The sequence below is a fragment of the Trichechus manatus genome, unplaced genomic scaffold, assembly GCF_000243295.1.
Source record: "Trichechus manatus latirostris isolate Lorelei unplaced genomic scaffold, TriManLat1.0 scaffold00185, whole genome shotgun sequence".
Classification (NCBI taxonomy): domain Eukaryota; kingdom Metazoa; phylum Chordata; class Mammalia; order Sirenia; family Trichechidae; genus Trichechus; species Trichechus manatus.
The window spans coordinates 4,309,837-4,329,627 of NW_004444121.1; the positions used below are offsets into that span (position 1 = coordinate 4,309,837).

General features: G+C 65.9%; 1 protein-coding gene across 5 annotated transcripts in view; it reads right to left on the reverse strand.

Moving 5' to 3' along the window:
- PLEC (plectin) overlaps positions 1-19,791 on the reverse strand; it is a 58,567-nt gene that overhangs the window by 15,071 nt on the left and 23,705 nt on the right. For 2 of the 5 annotated variants that reach the window (XM_023741643.1, XM_023741642.1), the window contains 22 exons: positions 9,622-9,683; positions 9,067-9,156; positions 8,072-8,149; positions 7,903-7,995; positions 6,862-7,028; positions 6,107-6,222; positions 5,615-5,721; positions 5,419-5,538; positions 5,247-5,342; positions 5,042-5,169; positions 4,637-4,730; positions 3,844-3,998; positions 3,457-3,754; positions 3,300-3,377; positions 3,052-3,213; positions 2,783-2,887; positions 2,416-2,511; positions 2,042-2,167; positions 833-985; positions 572-726; positions 359-485; positions 71-254 (listed from right to left, as the gene is read on the reverse strand). In XM_023741643.1, coding sequence (XP_023597411.1) covers positions 71-254; positions 359-485; positions 572-726; positions 833-985; positions 2,042-2,167; positions 2,416-2,511; positions 2,783-2,887; positions 3,052-3,213; positions 3,300-3,377; positions 3,457-3,754; positions 3,844-3,998; positions 4,637-4,730; positions 5,042-5,169; positions 5,247-5,342; positions 5,419-5,538; positions 5,615-5,721; positions 6,107-6,222; positions 6,862-7,028; positions 7,903-7,995; positions 8,072-8,149; positions 9,067-9,156; positions 9,622-9,683 — 2,790 coding nt within the window. Of the gene's footprint in view, positions 1-70; positions 255-358; positions 486-571; positions 727-832; positions 986-2,041; positions 2,168-2,415; positions 2,512-2,782; positions 2,888-3,051; positions 3,214-3,299; positions 3,378-3,456; positions 3,755-3,843; positions 3,999-4,636; positions 4,731-5,041; positions 5,170-5,246; positions 5,343-5,418; positions 5,539-5,614; positions 5,722-6,106; positions 6,223-6,861; positions 7,029-7,902; positions 7,996-8,071; positions 8,150-9,066; positions 9,157-9,621; positions 9,684-10,297; positions 10,524-13,128; positions 13,364-14,762; positions 14,935-19,791 lie in introns of those variants that run through there. The other 3 variants (XM_023741644.1, XM_023741645.1, XM_023741646.1) reach the window with 3 other exon arrangements.

The window sequence follows — 19,791 nt, forward strand, 5'->3', positions numbered from 1 at the left end:
CCGCCCTGCCCACCCACACCTGCTGCCCTGCCCAGACCATGGCCGCCTGCCCACGCTGCCCACCACATACCCTGCTCCAGGCTCTGCAGCAGTTGCTGGTAGTGGCGGCTGCAGGAGCCATATTCCCGCTCAGCCTGCAGCCGGTCCTCGGGCCCGAAGCCGCCGGCGTCCTGGCTGTCTCGCAGGAAGGCCTGGTAGTGCAACTCCAGGCTGCGCAGGGCTTGGCGCTGCTCCTCAGGCTTCAGCGTGCGGAACTGCGGGCAGCAGGGGCACTGAGCACAGCAGGCACAGACACACGGCCCTGGGGGCCCACGGGGGCAGGGTGGGGATAGGATAGACGTGGCCCCCATGCCCGTACCGTGACCAGCGACCAGGAGCGGATGAGCTGTACGTCGCGACTGAGGCTCTGCCAGGCCAGGAGGCTCTTCAGGTCCACATGCAGCTGGTGCCACCTCGCGACCAGGGCCTGGTGCTGGGCCTCCAACCTGGCAGGCAGGGGCACCATCAATGGGGCTCTGGGCACCGGCCCGCCATCTACCCCTGCCTGCGGCCAGACCCCCCGGGCGCCCACCTGGTGATGGCCTCCTGGGCCTCCTGGTTGGGTGGGGGCACAAGGAAGCAGACGGACGGCACGGCAGCCTCGCTGCCACCGCTGCTGAGGACCTTCCAGTGGGACGGCTGCGCGGGGCCCAGCAGCTGGCACTCGTCCCCCTTGTGCACGGTCACCTGGGGGCCGGGCCAGGTCAGCCTCGAGGCCACAGTGCAGCCCCTGCTCCCAGCCCTCTGCCTCCAGAGCCCCTCCCTGTCTCCCTGCGAGCCCCGCCCACCTCACCTCCACCTGCTTGTAGTCACATGCGGCCAGCAGCGGCAGGTGGCCCCGAACCGGGTGGGCAGGGTTGCGGGGCTTCAGCTGCACGATGGCCTTGGCCCGCTTGGCCAGGCCAGACAGGTGGTCCTTGTACTCGTTCAGCTGGTCCTTCTCGTCCTGCGGGAGGAGACGGTCAGGGAGGAAGAGTCCACTATCCACATAAGAGGCCTGGCTGAGGCCCTGCCCACCCCAAGAGCAGTGCACAGCTACCCCAACACCTCCAACGTCGGAGGTGGTGAGTCTGCAGTCCCCCTCGGGGCTCCTGAAGCCAGTGCTCTGAGGCTGGGCAGGGCACGAGGCACCCCATGCTCGGGCCTGAGCCGGCCCCCGCGGACCCTGCAATGTCCTCTCCCCCACTCCCCTCCCTGGCCAAGGATACTGAGACTGTGGAAGGTCACCCACCCCACAAGACCAAAGCTTAGCAAGGACCGTTGAAGGCTAAGAGGCCAGAGACCATCCTGGAACCAACCGCACTCCTCGCCCACCTTTTCTATCCCCATCTCCTGACCAAGTGGGCACCTCCTCCTGTCCCCTCCCTGCTCACAGAGCTTCTCAGCTTGTCTCCACCACATCTGGGAGCACCAGCTCTGGCCCTCCTCCACTGCCGGGTCCCCTTCCACCCACCTTTCCACCACCCACCCCATTCCCACAGCACGTTAGCTGCCACCTTGCCCTCCCCTCAGCCCCCCAGAAGCCCCTGCCCTCCCCTCAGCGCCCCCCCAGACGCCCCCGCCCAAATGCCAGTGGACCCAGAGGGCTGCTAGTAGAGCAGCTAACTCTGGCCTCTGTCCACCCAGGGACTCTCTGGTGGGCTCACACGCGCTGTCCCCAGCTCCTGCCACCACTCCAGAGTCCTGCCATTAACTTCTTGGACCTGCCACATCACAACCCTGCACCCTGCTCAGACCTCTGGCCTCACACCCCCTCATGACTGCCACGTCTCCCGCCCCACCCCACCACCCCTGCGGGCCCCACTAGTCCTCTGGGTGCCTCCAGAAAACCTTCCCCAAGCATCTCTTACAGCCGCAGCAGACAGCCAGATGCCAGACCAGCCCCTCACCCCCGCGCTCCAGCAAGGCCCCGGCCCCACCGTCCTCCCTGAACCTGGGGGCCCGGCCAGCTCATGGTCCCACAGGCCTGGGTGCTGAGGCTGCGGCCAGGTGATCGACTCACCTGGGCATCCTGCAGCAGGTCCTCCAGGCGGGTGACAGTGATGGAACGGTCACAGGTGTACTTCCTGCGCAGTGTCTCCTGTAGCTTCTGCAGCTGCTCCTCTGCCTCCCGCACGTCTGAGAAGAACTGGGGCAGCAGAAAGGGGTCACACTGGGTTCACAGCGCTAGCCTCCGCCACAGCACCAGCCCCCTGCCAGAGCTGCCCGGACACGCTGAGGGGCCTGCCGACAAGACGGGGCAGCGCTGAGAGGGCTCCCTGGAGGCAGCGCAGGAGGAGATTAACGAAGGGTGGACAGACACGGGGTGGGCAAAGGGCTGGGTTAGGGGCTCCTGAGCACTCTGGCTGTGGCGGGGTCGGGCAGCCCAGCTCTTACCTGAAAGTAGGCGGTGTTCTCCTTCAGGTGGGCCTCGATGCAGCAACATAGCTGCAGCATCCAGCTCCACTGGGTCTGCAGGCCTGCCTGGAACGACTACAGCCCCAGAATGTCAGGGCCCTGCCGCTCTGGGGCCCCGCCCCCTCCAGGGCCCGCCCCCTCCATGCTCTGAGCTCTACTGTGGGGTACCCCAGGGGCTTCTGTTGCAGCCCCACCCCCAATCCCACTGTGGGGGACCACGGGTGGTTCTACTGCAGCCCCACCCTCATTCTCAGTGTGGGGGACCCCAGGTGGTCCTTCCGCGGCCCCACTCTCATCCTCACTGGGGGGGCTCCTGAATGGTCCTTCCGCGACCCCCCCCACCCACCTCCACCGTGGCCCGTGCAGGGTGGCCCTCGCGCAGCAGCCGATCTCCAGTGTTCTGGATCTGCTTGATTTTCTTTTCTTTCAGCTCCAGCTCACGCATCAGGGCCTGGCACAGAGCCACGGGGTCTCAGAGACATGTGGGCCCCCACCAGTGTCTCAGCAGACAAGGCCCAAGGCCCCGTGCTCCCTCCTGATTGGTGGGGGACGGCCACAGGCATGGGGGTGCAAGGGGTCCGGTCACAGAAGGCTGAGAGCCGCCTGCTGCCTCACCGAGTAGCTCTCCTTCTTGGTGGCCATGTTGGCGTTGCGGTCGCTCCAGTCAAAGCCCACCTCCTCCTCCTCCTTCTCACTCAACCACATCAGCTCCTTGGTGGCAGCCGCCACAAAGCCATGCAGGCTCTCCAGGGCGCGAAGCCGGGCTTTGGAGGAGTTCTGTGGGCGGCGGGCAGGCATGTCAGCAGGTCACCTACACCCCCGCGACCTGCCCTCTGCCATCCCCCCGCCCACTGGCCACTCACCAGCAGCCTGGTGTACTGCAGGTCCAGCCGGCCCAGACAGTCACAGTAGGTACCCCGGGTGACCGGGGAGAGCTGACCCTGCAGGAGACTGGGGGTGAGCCCTGTGGTGGTATGGCCCAGCTGCCGCCCTGCCCGCCCACCCGCGGGGCCCGCTCACCTCGTCAGCACGCGCCCGCTCTATCTTGGCCCGGAACTCCTCGATAGACTGGTGCAGGCCACGGTGGCTGCCCAACTGCGCCTCCACGCTGGGCAGGTCCACACCCCACTCAGCGCCATCCACCCGCCGCTGGTTCTCCTCTACCCAGGCCAGCAGGTCCTGCAGGTAGCGCAGGGTGGAGCTCTCGAGCTCGTGGTCCGGGGGTCTTGACACGCTCTGGGTCATGGAGGCACCAGCCTTCAGTCGGAGGTTGTAGTCCGTACGGATGGTGACGAGGCGCTCGTGCAGACGGTACACCCTGGGGGCAGCACAGACAGCAGGAAGATCAGCCAGGGCCTGGCTGCCCAGGCTGAGGCCACCCGGGGCGGGGGCGGGGGCGGGGCCCACCTGCGGTACATCTGCTCGCCCTGGGGGTGCCGCCCATCCTTGAGGGTCTGCACGTCGTTGAAGAGCAGCCGGATCATGCCATCCGCCTTATCCAGGTCTCTCTCCACCTCACCTGACCGCTGAGGTGCCTTGCCTGCAGCCAGCAGCCGGATGTCCTGCAAAGTGGCGGCCACCCTCAGAGCTGGCGCCCCAAACTCCCCGTAGAGCCCCCGCATCTTCCTAGAGCACACTCCAGGTGGGGTGGGTGGCCCATAGGCTGCCCCCAGGTCAGGACCACACCCTTCATGCCCTGAGGGTGGGCTCACGGGCCTACCCCTCCCCCCATCTTCCTTCCGTGTCCTCGAAAACCCCCACCCAGATCCACACACCCTACTCCTGCCGGCCCATAGCACCCAACCAGCAATGGCCACACTCCCCCCATGACCCGTATGAGCCCTGGGGCAAGGCCTGGGGAAGGAAGAGCGCCTCTGCCTCTTGGGTGTCCCCTCTGCTGCCCAAAGTCAGCTCAGCACCAAGCAGGCAGTGAGGACTGGCTGCACACCAGGGGGCAGAGCCTGGGCCTGGGCTCCGCCCCCAGAGCTGCCCCCCAGCACTCCCCAGAGCCCAGCTGGCCTGCCCCACCCTCAGCAGGCCTGCCCTCTCTGGCTCCGCAGCTGCAGGGCGGGGCATGATCCAGGAGCACCCCTTCGCCTCCCAGCCCAGCCTCCCGGCCCCGCCCCCTCCCCTGCCCTCCCCACCCCCCTCTTCACCCTCTGCCCGGCCTCCTCCTGCCCTCCCCGACCCCGCCCCTCACCGCCTGCAGCAGGGCATCAGCCTGGTTCAGCTGCTCCTCACACAGCCCCGACTCCATCTGCAGTTTGCTGACGATGCGCTGCAGACTCTCCAGCCTGCGGCCCAAGTGCCCACCGCCGTGAGAGGGGCCCGGGGTCCGCCCCGGGGCAGCCTCGCTCCTTGCTGTCCGCCCGCTGCCCGCCGGAGGCCCCACTGCCGCTGCTGCAGCCGGGCTTCCCAGCTTGCGGGGGTTTCCTCCCCGCCATGACTCACCCCCGGTGGCTCCCCTGCCACCGCAGCCCCGCCCACCGCAGCCTGCCAGCCCCAGGTCCGCCCACCGCAGCCCCGCCCACCGCAGCCTGCCAGCCCCAGGTCCGCCCACCGCAGCCCCGCCCACCACAACCCCGTCCACTGCAGCCCCACCCACCTCTCGAACTCCCTGCGTAGCTGCTTCTCCCGCTCCAGGATGGCCACGTGCAGCTTGCCCCACTCCTTCTCCACGTCCAGCGGGTGGTAGCCCGGCGCTATCTTGAGCTGGCCCGCTTGTACCGCGCCCTGTGGGCAGGGGCCGAGCTCAGGCCAAGCCCCGAGGCCCACCCCTCCCAGGCCTCGCCCCCAGCACCCCTACTCACCTCCAGGGACTGATAGATGCCTTTGGATCGGTTCTTGTCAGCCTCCTTGGCAGGAAGCTCGGTCTCCTTAAACTTAAGGAATTGACACCACAGGATCTGGGGGGACAAGCTGGGTCAGGAGTGGCACCCGGCCCCGGACCAGGCCCTGGACCCCTGCTGGAGCGGGCGGCACCTCGATCTCCTCGTAGCTGCTGGGGAACTTGCGCTCCTCGAAAGCCACGGCGTGGTGGCGGATCCACTGCAGCAGCAGCAGCACCAGCTCCCGGTACTCCTGCCAACGCAGCTGCAGCTCCTGCAGGCAGGCAGGGGTCAGGGCGGGGTGAGGTTCAGGGCCAGCCCCCGACCCCTGCATGCCAGCCCCCACTCACGTTGGCCTTCACCCCATCCTGCACGTCGGGCACACGGGGCATGGCATCGTACAGAGATGAGACGTACGTGATGATGGACTTCTCATCGGGATGGGAGACGTCCACATCTGCCAGAGAGGGGAGCTGGGATTGGAGGGGGGCCAGGATGGGGGGACCAGGATTGGAGGGGTGCTGGGATGTGGGGGGGAATGGGACTGGGGGAGGCCGGTATTGGAGGGGGGCCATGATTGGGGGGGCCAGGATCAGAGTGGGGCCAGAATTGGAGGGGGACCAGGATCAGAAAGGGACCAGGATGGGGGGGCCAGGATCAGAAAGGGGCCAGGATTGTGGGGCCAGGATCAGAGGGGGAGCACGATCGGAGGGGGGGTCTTATCAGAGGGGGGCCAGGATCAGAAAGGGACCAGGATGGGGGGGCCAGGATCAGAAGGGGGCCAGGATTGGGGGGCCAGGATCAGAGGGGGACCACGATCAGAGAGGGGGCAGCACACATACCCTCAGGGTCCAGCAGCCGTGTCACTCCCAGGTCGCGTTCCGCCACAGAGAAGGCCTGGTCCAAGTTCTCCAGGTTGGTTTGCCGGTACACCTTGTTCATGTCGATAAGCATTGGCCTGTGGCAGGCGAGCAGACGCAGGGCCAGATGCAGGGGGCCCCGGTCACACAGCCGGACCGAGATGGATACAACAGAATCCAACCTCACCGCACCCCAGAAAGCACTCCCTTTGCCCCAACACCACCGCTCCCTCCCACGTGCACACTTGGGCACTATGCAGTTTGGGCCCCAGGAGCCGACAGTAGGTCCAGGCACAGGGGCACCCACAGCCACCCTCCTACAGTGTCCAGGCCCAGGTGGGAGCCAAGGTCTCTGGGGGCTCCAGGGGCTGTGCCCACTGTGGTCGAGCTGCCCAGGCCCCTTTGGAGGCCTCCACAGGGCACACACGCATGATGTTGAGAACCAACATCCCGCTGGTCCCCCAGTGATGCTTCTAGAAGGGTCCAGGAGAAAGCAAAGACGGCAAGAGGGCGGGGCACAGGCCACATGGCCTGCACCCTCCTCTGGGGCTGGCACCTGCACTCGCCGCCACAGGCCATGGCTCCCACCAGTGCAGACGCCCCTCCTGTCCCGAGGTGTTTGGGGTCTCCGGCTGCGCACCCCAGGGCCCTGCTGTGCCCTCCTCCATGCCCCAGGGCCCCGCTGTGCCCTCCTCCACACCCTCCACCGGGCACAGCCCTGGCCAGCCTCCACGTACTTATGCCGGTGGATGATGGCGTTGAAGAGGCGGCCGTCGCGCCAGCTGGAGGTGAAGTTGTCACAGCGCAGGCCCTGGTAGCCCTCCACCATGCGCTGGGACCACAGCAGGAGCTTCTCCTTGGCCGTCATGTCTTCTGACTGCCCACTCACCTGGATGTCCGAGATCTGCGGGCAGCCACGGGCAGGGCTCAGCCACAGCCGCCCTGCCAGGCACGTGCCACCCTGTGCCCGTGTGCATGAGAAGGGGTGCCCAGGAGGAGGCAGGGCCCCTGCCCACCACCCGCTACCTCAGTGCCACAAGCCCAGGCCAGCCCAGCCACGGCTGCCATGGAGTAAGTCAGGTTCCCATCCCCACTGCTGCCACTTCAGGTGGGTACCCTGGGAGCCCCTCAGCCAGGGAGAAGGGACCTGGCCCTTCCTGTGTCCTCGGAGGCAGAGGCAGAGGGTGGGTACAAGCAAGGGAGCTGCACACACAGGTGCTTCCCGAGAGCCCCCAGGCCAAGGAAGGGGTGAGAGCAGCTCCAGCCTCCCTCTCTGCCTAAAGGCTGGGGGGCTGGGTGGGGTCTGTGTGAGCCTGGCAGGTGGGCCTGGGCCTGCACTTTCTCCATCCCTCAGGCCTGGGTCTGCCCGCCTGCACACCCGTCTGTCTGTCTCTGTCTGTCGGCCTGCCAGCCTGTGTGACTCAGCTGCCGTGCCAGCCAGGCTCAGCCTGCCCAGCTCTCGGATTTGTGGCTTCCTGTGCGGTGGGGCAGGCCCCCGGGTGAGTCAGCCGGCCCAGGCTGAGTTTCCCCAGAATGCTTCACGGGGCAGGCAGCTGCCCTCGAGCACAGGACACATTCCTCCTTGGGGAGGCTGCCTGCCCTGCCCAGCTGGGGCCAGAGGGTGCAGGAGAGGCAGGGCCTGGGGAGCAGCCTGGCCTCTCAGGCCCCAGAGCTAGCATGGGGTGGGGCAGGGCATGCAGCACGCACCCCCAGGCCACACACCAGGCCTGGAGACCCCGGGGAGGCGGTGGCTGAGGGGCAGTGGGTGGCCACACTACCTGGAAGTGCAGGATGATGGTCCAGATGAGGCCCAGGGTCAGCTTAGGGTTGCCGTCGGCAATGTCATCGTTCCTGATATTCACCAGCTTCACCTGTGAGGGAGGTGCCCTCAGTCCCAGCCCCCAGCACCACGCTGGGGCGGGGGCCGCGGCCGGCGGGCAGCCTTACCTGGCGGTGTCGCAGGTAGTCCAGGGCGATCTGGACATTCTGCAGCTTGTGGAAACGCATCCTGCCCTTCTCCCGGGGCTGTGAGAGGACAGTGGTCAGCGCCCACAAAGCAGAGGGAGCCAGTGGACCCAGCGCGGCATCCAGGCCCCCCTCGGGCTTCTCCAGGCAGCTGCAGCAACCACCCCAGGGTCCCCCCAGCACAGCAGCAGCCCCACACCCCGGTGCACCCTCCCTCCCCAGCTGGGACATGGGGGCCGCCTGGGGCCAGGCCCAGCAGGGGCCAGGGCAGTCCAGCTGCCTGGGCTTCAGGGAGGAAGGAAGGGGGTGGGGACAAGACAATAGCCAGGAAGTCAGGGGTGGAGGGCAGGGCACTGGGGTCCTCCCGCCCAGTGGTGGCAGCTACGGCGGCTCCCAGCCCAGCACGGGCAGGACAGCAGGCAGGTCAGCAGATGGCTCAGGTGTACGGCCATGTACGGCCATCTGTGCCAGGCCAGATGACCTTGGTCGGCCTAGATCGGCTGTCAGGCTGGGTGAGCACGGCTCCGGCCATCCGGGGAGCTGCGTGCCCAGTGGGCCCAACCACTCACCAGGCGCGAGCTCCTGATTACGTCCCGCTCTCTTGGCTGCCCGGCCAGAGCAGGGCAAAGGGTAAAGGGCAGAGGTCAAGGTTCAGAGTCCAAGCAGCAGAGAAACCAAAGCAGAGCAGAGCATGAGATTACTGTGTTGGAGCCTGTGCGTAGGGCATTCTGGGCCACAGCAGCCACGGCCTGGGCTCTGGGCTCACAGCCTTACCCAGGCGGGCACTCGGCTGTGGCTCCCAACACCCTGGACCAAGAGGTGCAGTGGGGGGCAAGGCCAGGAGGCCCTGGGAGAAGGCAAGAGGGGCGGAGCTGGACAGGAAGGGCAGGTGGGAGGCCCCAGGGAGGACAGGCAGGCAGGCAAGGTGTCCAGGTGAGAGGGAGGAGGGCCGAGGAGGGCAAGCGGTGGGCACATACCAGGCTGTCCCCCGAGAGGACCTCCAGCAAGGAAATGAGGTTGTGACCATCACGGAGATCTTCATACAGGTCGCTGATGTGCCTCTGGGCCTGTAGGGACAGCGGGGGTGCTGACGGCCACTCATGCCCCAGAGCGACTCACAGGCCCCGGCGGGGTGCTGGCCCCAGAGGGAAAGAGGAACCCAAGGTCACGCAGGGGTCCAGAGAGCATGCCCGCCCTGCCCACAGAGACACCTACCTCTGCCCTCCAGTGCTACAAGGAGGCGCCCGGAGGAAGAGGAGGAAGAAGAGAGACAGGAGAGAGCCGGGGAGGGAGAGGACAGAAAATCACAGGTTTCAGAGTTGAATGTTAGAGCAGCAGGGCAGGATGGGGGCGCGGAGGCAGGCCCCCGTCTGTGCCACCCAGCGACGGGCATCTCAGCCCTCCTCACCCCCGCGGGAATCTCCCCAGCCCGAGACACACGCACACACGCATGTACACACGCAGTCACACATCAACGTGTGTACACACCCACAGACATGTACACACTCACACACATACACGTGCACACCAACCTTGATGAGGTGCTTGTTGACCCACTTGGTGAAGGTTTTCTTCTGCACACGGTCTCGCTCGTCTGGGGGAGACAGACAAGGACACGGTCAGTCTGGAGCAGGAGGAAAAGGCCATGGGGGGCGGCCACGGGCACAGACAAGGCCCAGCCAGTCAGATACAACCTGAGACGAGCCCCCGGAAGCAGCTGCAGCCTCAGGCCCCTCAGGACCACACCTAGGGCCCAGCCAGCCCTGGTCCTAGGTGCTAGGTCTGCTCCCTCCTGCGATGGGCAGGGCCCAGGGCTGGCAGCTGCAGCCAGAGCTCAAGGAGCAGCAAGTCTCAGCCTGCCCCACCCCCACACGTGCCACCAGCCTCTGCCCCAGCCGAAACCTGAGCAGGGGTGCAGGGTGCTGGCCTCGGGCTGGGCAGGGTGTGGGGAGAGGGGCCGGGAGCCCTCCCGACAGGGTACAGAGAACCCCCAACTGCCCCACGCCCCAGAGGCCCCTGCTGGCCTTGCTGCCATGGTGAGCCAGCCCTCCTGGTGAGGGGCATGGGGGCTGCTCCCCAGCCACCCTGTGCCCTGGGCCAAGCCCCAGCCCCTCGTCTACCTCTGTACCCCACACTCGGACCCTGGCCAGCCGGTACACAGCTTCCTGCAACAGGAAGTGGCCCTTCCTGCCTGGCGGCAGCCGCTACCTTTCTTGCCCTCGGAGGCCCTGAGCACAGCCAGGTAGAGGTTGTCCTCTGAGCTGGTTCTCTGCTGGCCCAGGCCCTGGGGCTCAGGCACACGGAACCTGTGCTGAGACATCGTGGCCTTGGGTGCTGCACGGGGCGACGGCGTGGCCCACGGGCGGCTGCGGCTGGCGGCGTGGGACGGCTGCACAGCTCAGTGGAGCCGAGTCGAGTCGGTGTGGCCGCTCCCTGCCTGCTGCCCTTCTCAGCCGCTGCCCCCGCCCCCGGGGCCCCACCCCACCCTGCCCGCCCCCCAGAGAGGGGAGTGTTCCCCGAAGGCAGCAGGCGGGAAGGAGGGCGGCCCCTCCCCTGCAGCCACACCCTGGCTCTCCAGAAACAGGAAGCTGGGGTTTCCTCACCCCCACCCCCACCCCTGTGGTGGGCCCTGCTGTGGGCCACATGTCACTGCAAACCCGGTGGTGCCAGGACTGGCTGGAAGGCACCCCACAGCCCCCCAGGAGGGTGTCCCATCACACGGCGGGGGGCACCCCACGAGGCCAAGGCCATGAGCCCTCCAAAGAACACTCTATCAGCCCTCAGGCCTCCCAGGGACCCCCACCTGTGTGGCCTCTGGCTGGGGGTGCCCAGCTGCCACTGTTTCTTCTAGACCCCCACCTCCTCACAGAGCTACACTGAGAAGAAGCACACCCTGCACCTTGACCCCTGTCCCCCGGCTCCCAGAGGCTCTGAGGTCCTGAGCCCACCAGCCCTTCCTAGACCAGAGAACCATCCAGACCCCAGGGGCCACCTTAGAGGCTGGGGTTTGAACAGACCCTGCACATCACTGAGCAATGACTCATCACAAGGGCCACCCAGCGCAGGAATACGTCTCACATGGGGGGATGGGGTGCAGGGGCAGAGGGGGGCACACGGGGGCACCGGGCACAGGAGGGGCCCGCAGGGCAGCGGTGAGTCAGGCTGTGTGGGGTGGAGGTGGCATGAGTCACTGGAAAGGAAGCCACACCTGGGGCAGGGTGGGTGCGGGGCTGTCTGCAGGCAGGCGAGGCTGCGGAATAGCAGCCAGTCAAGTTGCAAAGATAGACGCTGGGGGCAAAGGGCACCGCTGACCATCCCTGCCCCCAGGACCCTGGTCCTGCAGGTCAGGGAGCCACCCCAGGCATCTGGGACGGCCCAGCCCGCCCAACCACTGCCGACCACAAGAATGTTCCAGTCCTGGCAGTGCATCTGGCCTGATAGGATCCAGCTGTAGGCTCACCCCTCCCGCAGAGCCCTGGGGCCTCTGTTCCCAGAAAAGCTCACCCCACCCCGTCCCTGCTGCCCCCTCTGTGGCCACGGGAGGGCGCCAAACCCCACGGGGTCGGGGTGCCCAAGCTGGCAGTTAGTAAAGGCTGTGCCCCCTCCCCACACCTAGGGACATGGCCAGCCCCCCAGGACTCGGCCAAATGTCTTACACTCCTTCCCCCAACCTCAGCCCCCACGAGATGCAACGAAGCTCCCCTGCTCCACCCGCTGACTGGCCAAGGCCAGGGGAGGCTCACCAGCTTCAGTGGCCCCCATGGCCCACCAGGTGTCATCTCTTCCAGAGATTCTCCAAAATCCCAAGTCTGACCCCAAACGGTCAGCCCTCCCAGTACAGTATGCTCCTACCCCCACACTCTCCCCTGGGCCCCTCTGCCCCAACTTGGAGCCTCTAGACACACCTCTGCGTCCCCAGAGGACCCCTCACCCTAGCAACATCCCTGCATCCAAAGAGCCCATACTGAGCACCTGCTGTATGCAGGCTCGCAGCTAGTCCTGGGATTCAGCAGTGGAGAGGAATGGATGTCATTCCAGTGAGGGGCACAGACACCAGAACTCCCACCATGAGCCAGGAAGTGGGCCCAGGGAACTCCAGGAAAGGCTGGAGCCTGAAGAGGCCAAGGCCTGGTGTCCAAGCCTCGTGTGAGCCCCACCCCAGGCTCCAGCGTTCTCTCTGCTATTAACCGCTTCCAAGGATGCTGCCCCGGGCTGGAGGGCCTGGGCAGGGCCCCCACCTCCCCAGGGCCAGCTCCAGCATCTACTCTTCCTGGACACCTCCTGCCTGTGGGTTCCTTGGCCTCTGGCCTCCTCCCCAGAGCCCTGAACTCTCCCTACCCCCTCCCTCCCAGCCCTGACCCTTGTTCTGACTGTAGCTGTCCCCATCCTATTCAGACCCCCCAACCAGCACACACCCCTTCTGGCTGGTCCACCCACCCGCCCCACTAGACCCAGCCTGCTCCTCATTCACTGCTGGGCCTCAGCTGGCTGCCCACCTCCTGCAGACCCACCCCAGGACCCCCCAGCACTGGCCAGCCCAAGGCAGCCTGCCAGAGCTGCCAGCCCAGGGGCCCCCAGGGGACAGGGGTACCCATGGTCCTCTGAGAAGTATCATAGCCCCTTGTACAAACGTGGAAACTAAGGCTGGAGGTCCCTCAACTGGTGAAAAAGAGCCTGGGATGGGAACCCCATCTTGGTGACTGGGAAAGGTACCGCTGGCGAGAGGAGCGCTCCCTACCGGCAGAAGGCCCAGAGCCCCGCCCTCCAGGCCTGCCTCCCTCCTTCCCTCCCCAGCGTCCTGACTGCCAAAGCCAGCGCCTGGAAACCGAGGGCTCGGCCAGCAGAACACCGAGGGGGGGGGCCCGGACCCGCCCTCTCCCATCCCCCTTCCCCAGCGAAGCAGCGAGTAGAGCGCGGCGGGCCCCGCCCCGCCCCATCCCCAGGTGCTTCCGGAGCGGTGCTCGGAGGAGGCGGGGCTACACCTGGTCCCGCGTCACTCAGTCCAGCCGCCCTCCAGCGCCCCGGTCCGGGGCACCCACCTACGCAGCACAGCTGCCCGTAGAGGTAGCCCCTGCGGGCCCACTCGCCGTCCCCGTCCAGCCAGCACAGCCGCTCCAGCACGACCTCCCTCTGCGAGGCGAAGGCGCCCCCCGCCCCCCACCTCCCGGCCGCGGCCATGAGCCCGGGCGCCCAGAATCTCGGCGCAGTCTCGGAGTCTCACGCCCCGGCTTTCCAGCCGAGCCGCCGCCACTGCTCACCACATCCTCCCCCGCCCGGACCAGAAGAACCTGCCCCGCCCCAGGGAGAGGACCGCTGGCCTGGCTGCCCGCAGAGCCCCGAGGGAGCCCCGGGGAACAGCGCTGCTAGGAAACTCCCGAGTGATGTCTGAGCGCCTGGGGCGGGAAGGCCTGGGGCGGGAAGGAGCAGGGAGGCGGGGCCTGGAGCAGAGGTGCGGCCCTGGAGCGGGGAGGGGCCCCGGAGCAGGGAGGGGGGCCCTGGTGGGGAGAGGTGGGGCGCTGGAGCAGGAAGGGAGCGCGGAGCGAGGAGGGGGGACGGCGGGGAACGTGCCGATGCGGTGGCAGAGAACAGCTACAACAGATGCGCGGATGCCACCTCTGGCATCCCAGGGTGGGGGGCAAGGGGGAGCCCCCTCCCCATGTGGGAACAAAGGTGGGCATATGGGGGGCCGGTGGGGTGAGTGGGCATATCCTTAAGCAAAACGCCTACGGGGAGGGGAGAAGGCACTTAAGGGAACATCCAGCAGCTGAGTCACGGCCTCAGGCCTCAGGCCGAGGCCACGGCAGGAAGCCCGTCCTGACTCAGCCTCCAGTCCATCAGCTGCGAGAGGCGAGACAGCAGCCCCGTTAGGGGGGCCACCCCAGTCAGCCCCCCAGCACAGAACTGAGTCCCCAAGCCCAGAGGGCCAGCCCCCCCCCCAGCACAGCCTCCATGTCCCATTAGGGCAGTGCCCCTGGCCAGAACCCCATGCCGCTCTCCTGTGCTGGAGCCGAAAGGGGCAGAGCTGCCCTCTGTCCTGGGCCCTGGAGTGGTTGCCGCACTGGGCGAGGCCCCAGGAGCAGACGACTTGGAGCAGTGAGTGCAGAGCCGAGCCTGGCTGCCCGCCGGCCCGGGCCCAGGATCCTGCCCGAGGGCACTGGGGCACCTGCCTCACCTCTGCCCAGCTCAGCCCCACGGATCTGCGGGGCGGGACTCTGGAGCCCTTGGCGGGGGGGGGGGGGGCGCTGAGCAGGCCCTCCCCCTTCCCAGGCAGAAGCCTCTCCCCGGGCTGGCTCCCAGATGCGCGCTCTGCACCTGTCAGCGGCAGTTTCTATGTTGACATTCACCTGCGCTCACCCTGTTCCCGGCGAGGTGGCCGGGAGGGGCTGCCCTGTGGGAGGTGGGGGGACGCTCCTGCACTGCCCAGGCCCCACCCTAGCCTCTTTGCACCACCTGGCCCTGTATGGTGCTCCCGCAGACAGCAGCCCCAGGGACTCACAGGGGCTCCAACGCAGGGTGGGCACGGCGCTTTCCCGGACACGTGTTGGTGTTTAGCTGGGACTGGAAGGGGAGGGCACGGGAGAAGCAGTGGGCGGCCCCTCCGCCTGCCCCGCCCCCGGACCCTTGGCAGGGGCGGCGGCCACTAACAGTGGTCGAGGTCGCCCGCGGCGCTTACCTTGCTCATCCAGCGCCTGCCGGCGGCCCCTGCGCCAGTGCCACACGGCAGCCAGAGTGACAACATGGCCCACCACAACCAGGGAGGGAAAAAGATTGCCGGAAGGCTCCATGGCTCGCCGGCTGCAAGGCCGCGGGGCAGAGTAGGCGGGCGCAGCCCTGTGTGTGCCGCCCTGCATGCGTCAGCAACCGGCTGCCCCCTCCTTGCGTGGAGCGGAGGAGAGGAGGGGGCCGTGCCTCGCTCTCCACCCGCCGCCCCGCCGCCTCTGTGTCCCTTCCCCGCCGCACCAACTGGGCTCCCGGCCCGCCTCCTCCCTCCCTCCTCCCACCTTCCCGGCGCCGCTCCCCACCCGCACCCCCCTCCCCGCGCGGCGGTGGCTCAGCTGTCCCTGCGCAGGACGATGGCGCTCAAGGTTAGTGGGAACCTTAACCCCCGCCTACCCACAGCCACACCCGCCAGGAGGAGGAGCCTGTGGCACGACAGTGGCCACTGCAGCCCCCCCAGCACTGCCTGGGTGGCCTCCTGCCCGTCCTCCCCCCACTGCCCCCACCACAAGGAAGGTGACCACGGTGCCCGAACACCCCATTCTGCCTCCAAAGGTGCCCACTGTGACAGGTGCCAGGCGCCAAGGGTGGATGCCAGCTCCCAGACCGTCGCCTGCCCCACCCCCACCCCCTGCTTACAGCTGACCCCACCACAAAGACAAGCAGCTTCCCCACCAACAGTCCCAACACCCACCAAGTGGGACCTCGGGCCCTGTGGGACCTCGGACAGGGTCCAATGGGGGCTTGGGACGATGGCCGAGGAAGCAGCTGTGTGCTGGCGGGGGAAGGGCAGAGTCTGGCCCCTCCAACCCAGGCCCCCTGGCCCTCCCATGGCCGCCAAGGGTGGCCCCACCTACCTGGCACAATCTTCATTGGGAATGGTGATGGGAGCCCACGGGGCAGACAGGGAGTGGGCAAGGGGCATGGGGAGGGTCACAGCCCCTCGGAGGCAGCGGGCAAGCCCGGAGTGGCGGCAGCAGAGGGAGGAGGCGAGGAGGCACAGCAGCGCTGTCAGCAGCAGAGCCTATGTCTGTGGGGGAGGGGCGGGCAGGGGGCCGGGGAGTGGGGGGGGGCTATAAATATCCAGGGAGGTGAGTAGAGCGTCATCTGTCCAGATTAGAACATGACGTGCGGAGCAGGGCACCGTGGCCCTCACCCGCGTCCTGCTGGGCAGTGCCACCCGACACCCCCCCAGGCTTGCACCCAAGATTCTGATAACAAGGACCTCCCAGCCGGCCCCAGGGACCTGCCTCAGAACAAGGCACTTGCACACGGAGCTCGGGGCACAGCGCTCATAGCCCCCACCCCGGGAACAGGCAGGACAGTGAGGGGTGCACTGTGGAAACACTACAGGGCCAAACTGGTCCACTTTCTCCCAGAAGGCCCCGAGCATGTTACTCAAAACCACACCTGGCCCCAGGATGGACAGGACAGCCTTCCCAAGGTCATGCTGCTGGCCAGAGACCCAGCAGCCCAAAATCGAGGCCTGGGCCACAGAGTACCCACCCCATGGACGGGGCGGCCCCGCCCACCCCCCACCCCACCCCCAGGCAGCGCTGGTATCCCGGGGTCAGCAGCAGGGAAGAACCCCTCTCAGCCAGGGAGAGAGCCTGCCTGGCCCCACCCAGGCCCCGTCCAGTCTGGCCTGCAGAAGCTGGGTCAGAGGTGCCCCCATGTCATGGATTGAATTGTGTCCCCCAAAAATGTCTGTCAACTTGGCTAGGTCATGATTCCCAGTATTGCATGACTGTCTACCATTTTGTCATCTGATGTGATTTCCCTGTTTTGCAAATCCTGTTACTAGGATGTAATAAGATGAATTAACAGCAGTTATATTGATGAGATCTACAAAATTAGATAGTGTCTTAAATCAATCTTTTTAAAGAGATAAAAGGAAAGGGAAGCAAGCAGAGAGTTGGGGACCTCATACCACCAAGAAAGCAGTGCCGGGAGCAGAGTACGTCCTTTGGACCTGAGGTTCCTGTGCTGAGATGCTTCCAGACCAAGGGAAGATTGATGCATCACACAAGGAAGGACCTTTCTCCAGAGCTGACAGAGACAGAAAGCCTTCCCCTGGAGCTGATGCCCTGAATCTGGATTTCTAGCCTACTGGACTGTGAAAGAATAAACTTGTCTGTTGAAACCATCCACTGGGGTATTTCTGTTACAGCAGCACCAGATGGCTGAGACACCTTATCAGCAGGCAGGCCCGCGCCACAACCTGCGCCAGGCAGACCTCAGTTCACGGGGGACAGTCCTGCGGTGTTCTCCCAGGTGCCTGGCCCCCCCAGGCCTGCGAGGGCCCCTTAGGGCCTGGCCCCCGGGCCTGCAGGGGCCCCATTAGGGCCACGCCGACTGGAGCAGATGTCACGGTTAACATCCCATCCAGAGCACTTCCTTCGTGGCGAGCACCATCCTATTTTGAGCCTAAGAGAACCTGACTGATTAAGTAAGTCCTGTGCTAATAGCCCTTGGAACCCCTGGGTAGCGCAAACAGTTACTGCACTCGGCTGCTAGCCAAAAGGTTGGCAGTTCAAGTCCACCCAGAAGTGCCTCAGAAGAAAACCTGGTGATCTGCGTACAAAAAGATCAGCCACTGGAACCCTACAGAGCACAGTTTTACTCTGACACACAATGAGGTTGCCAGGGGTGAGCCTACCCGACGGTAGCTGGTATGCTATTAATCCACTGTACAGATGAGCACACTGAGGCACAGAAAGGGTGAGGCAAATACCCGAGGTCTTACGGCCACTATGTGGCAAGGCCGCGGTTTGATGCCAGGTGGTCTGGCCCTGGTGTATGCGGCTTCACCCATGACTGCCCCGGGGTGGGGGGGGACCTGGTCCACGCTGGGGAGGCTGCGGGGCAATGAGGACAGGGACCCAAGCTCCCCAATCCTATCCTTCAGAAACTCATTTCCCAAGGCAGCTGGCCTGCAGCACCCAGCTCCAGCAGTCCCGAAAATCAGAGACACAGGCTGTCCCAAATCAGACCCAACACCCAGAGCCAGGCCACAGAGGCCAGGACCCAGGCTGGGCCCAGGGCAGCAGCTGGCCAGCAGTGGGCAGGGGACGGCCAGGCAGGCACGGGTCTTGGCCCTCTCACTGCCTGCCGAGCCCTGGAGAAAGCGTCCCAGGAGCCTGTGACTCAGAGGGAGTACCCAGGGTCAGGAGCATCCCTCGGGGCAGTCAGTGGGCACCCCCTTCACTACCGCGCAGCCCACAATCCCCACTTCCCAGACACCCCACTCCGCCACCAGTCACATCCTAGAGCAGCTCTGAGGAGAGCCCTGAGGTTGGGCCTCGGAGGGTGTGGGGACCCTCCCCAGGCTCCTACAGCAGCCCCTGTCCTGGCTGGCTGCCTGGGAGAGCCGCGGCTGGCCCCATCTGGAGGCCTTGTGCATTCTCCCTCCCTCCTCTGCCCCAGCCCCCGCCAAAGGCCCACCTTGGCCCCGCTGAATCAGCTCCTCCATGCTGTACTGGTCCATGGCCGCAGAGCTGGGCCTGCTGTCCAGAGCCACAGCAGACAGAGAGGAAGGGAAGGCAGGAAGGAGGGGAGGGTTGGGAGGGAAGGCATTTGTCCCCAACCTCCCCACCCAGCTGGGTAAAGAGGCTCCTCCTCACGCCCCTTAGTCAGTGAGCAGAGCCCAATTCGGAGCTGGTGGACCAAGGGGTCAGACCAGACCAGCCTGGGGGCCAGCTGGGTGGAGCGGCAGCCATATGACCAAAACCCCCAGCCCCCAGGGCCCACCGGCCTTCGCTACTGTGCCTGCCCCACACAGCCCGCTCCCTGCCCTCTGTGGGCCCCACCAGCCTGGCCCAGCCACCCCCACCCCACATTCCAGGCGATTGCCCAGCAGCCTCTCCACGTGGCCGCATGGGGGCAGAGCCCTGCACTTCCTCCCTCTGCCTCAACACCCCCATCAGCTCACCCCCAAAGCCAGCCAGGCAAACCCTCCGTCTGTATCCCCTGCACCAGCTGCATCCTAGCCATGTGCATCCCCGGCCTGGGCAATGCCGTGCCTCCTAACCCTCTTCCTGCTTCCTGCTTCCTGCGGCCTCTCCACCCTGCCCCCACAGAGCTCAGTGGAACGCAAACCAAGTCTCACCATACCAAAAACCAAAACCAAGCCTATTGCCACTGAATCGACCCCGACTCCTGGTGACCCCAAGCGTGCTAGAGAAGCACTGTGCTCCACAGGCTTTTAATGGCTCATTTTTCAGAAGTAGATCACCAGGCCTTTCTTCCACAGCACCTCTGGGTGGACTCAAACCTCCAACCTTTCGGTAAGCAGCCGAGCGCATTAACTGTTTGCACCACCCAGAGACTCCAATCATGCCATTATCTTGCTTAAAACCCGCCAGGCTGTCCTACGGAGATCACGTAAACGTGCAAAACGACACATCTACAAAGCTAGAGACTGTCACAAACAGCTGGCCAGAGCAGCAGGCCCCACCTCCGGGCAGGGGACCGTGTGCAGCCGTGAAAAAGACCCCACCAAAACACACGCAAAATGTGTGGTGGGGAGTCCACCCCGCACACAGCACCAGGGGCAAGAAACACACAGGCAGACCACGGGCTAGTTGCGGGGAAGGGCCTGTTCGTGGGCGGGGCTCACTAGTTGCGCTGGCTCCTGGTGGATTCTAGCTCTCATGCAGCACTGCTGTTTGAAGCGTGAGCAGGATTCACATACGTACAACCTCCAGTGGCTTCCACCACACTTAGAGAGAACCCGAAGTCCTCAGTGCAGCCGGGCTCCACATGTCCTCCCCTCGGGCCACCCCGCCTCTCTCTGTCCCTCTCAGCAGGTCCCAAGGCCTGCCCCTCCTCAGAGGCCCTATCCCCATTAAAGACTTCTCCCCAGACCCTGCCCCCTCACCCAGCTCATCCCCACGTGGCAGGAAGTCCCGGACAGGACCCCCGAGCCGGGCAGGTTCTCGGCAGGCGTGTGGCTGGACAAGGGGGGACATAGTCCCACGTGGACG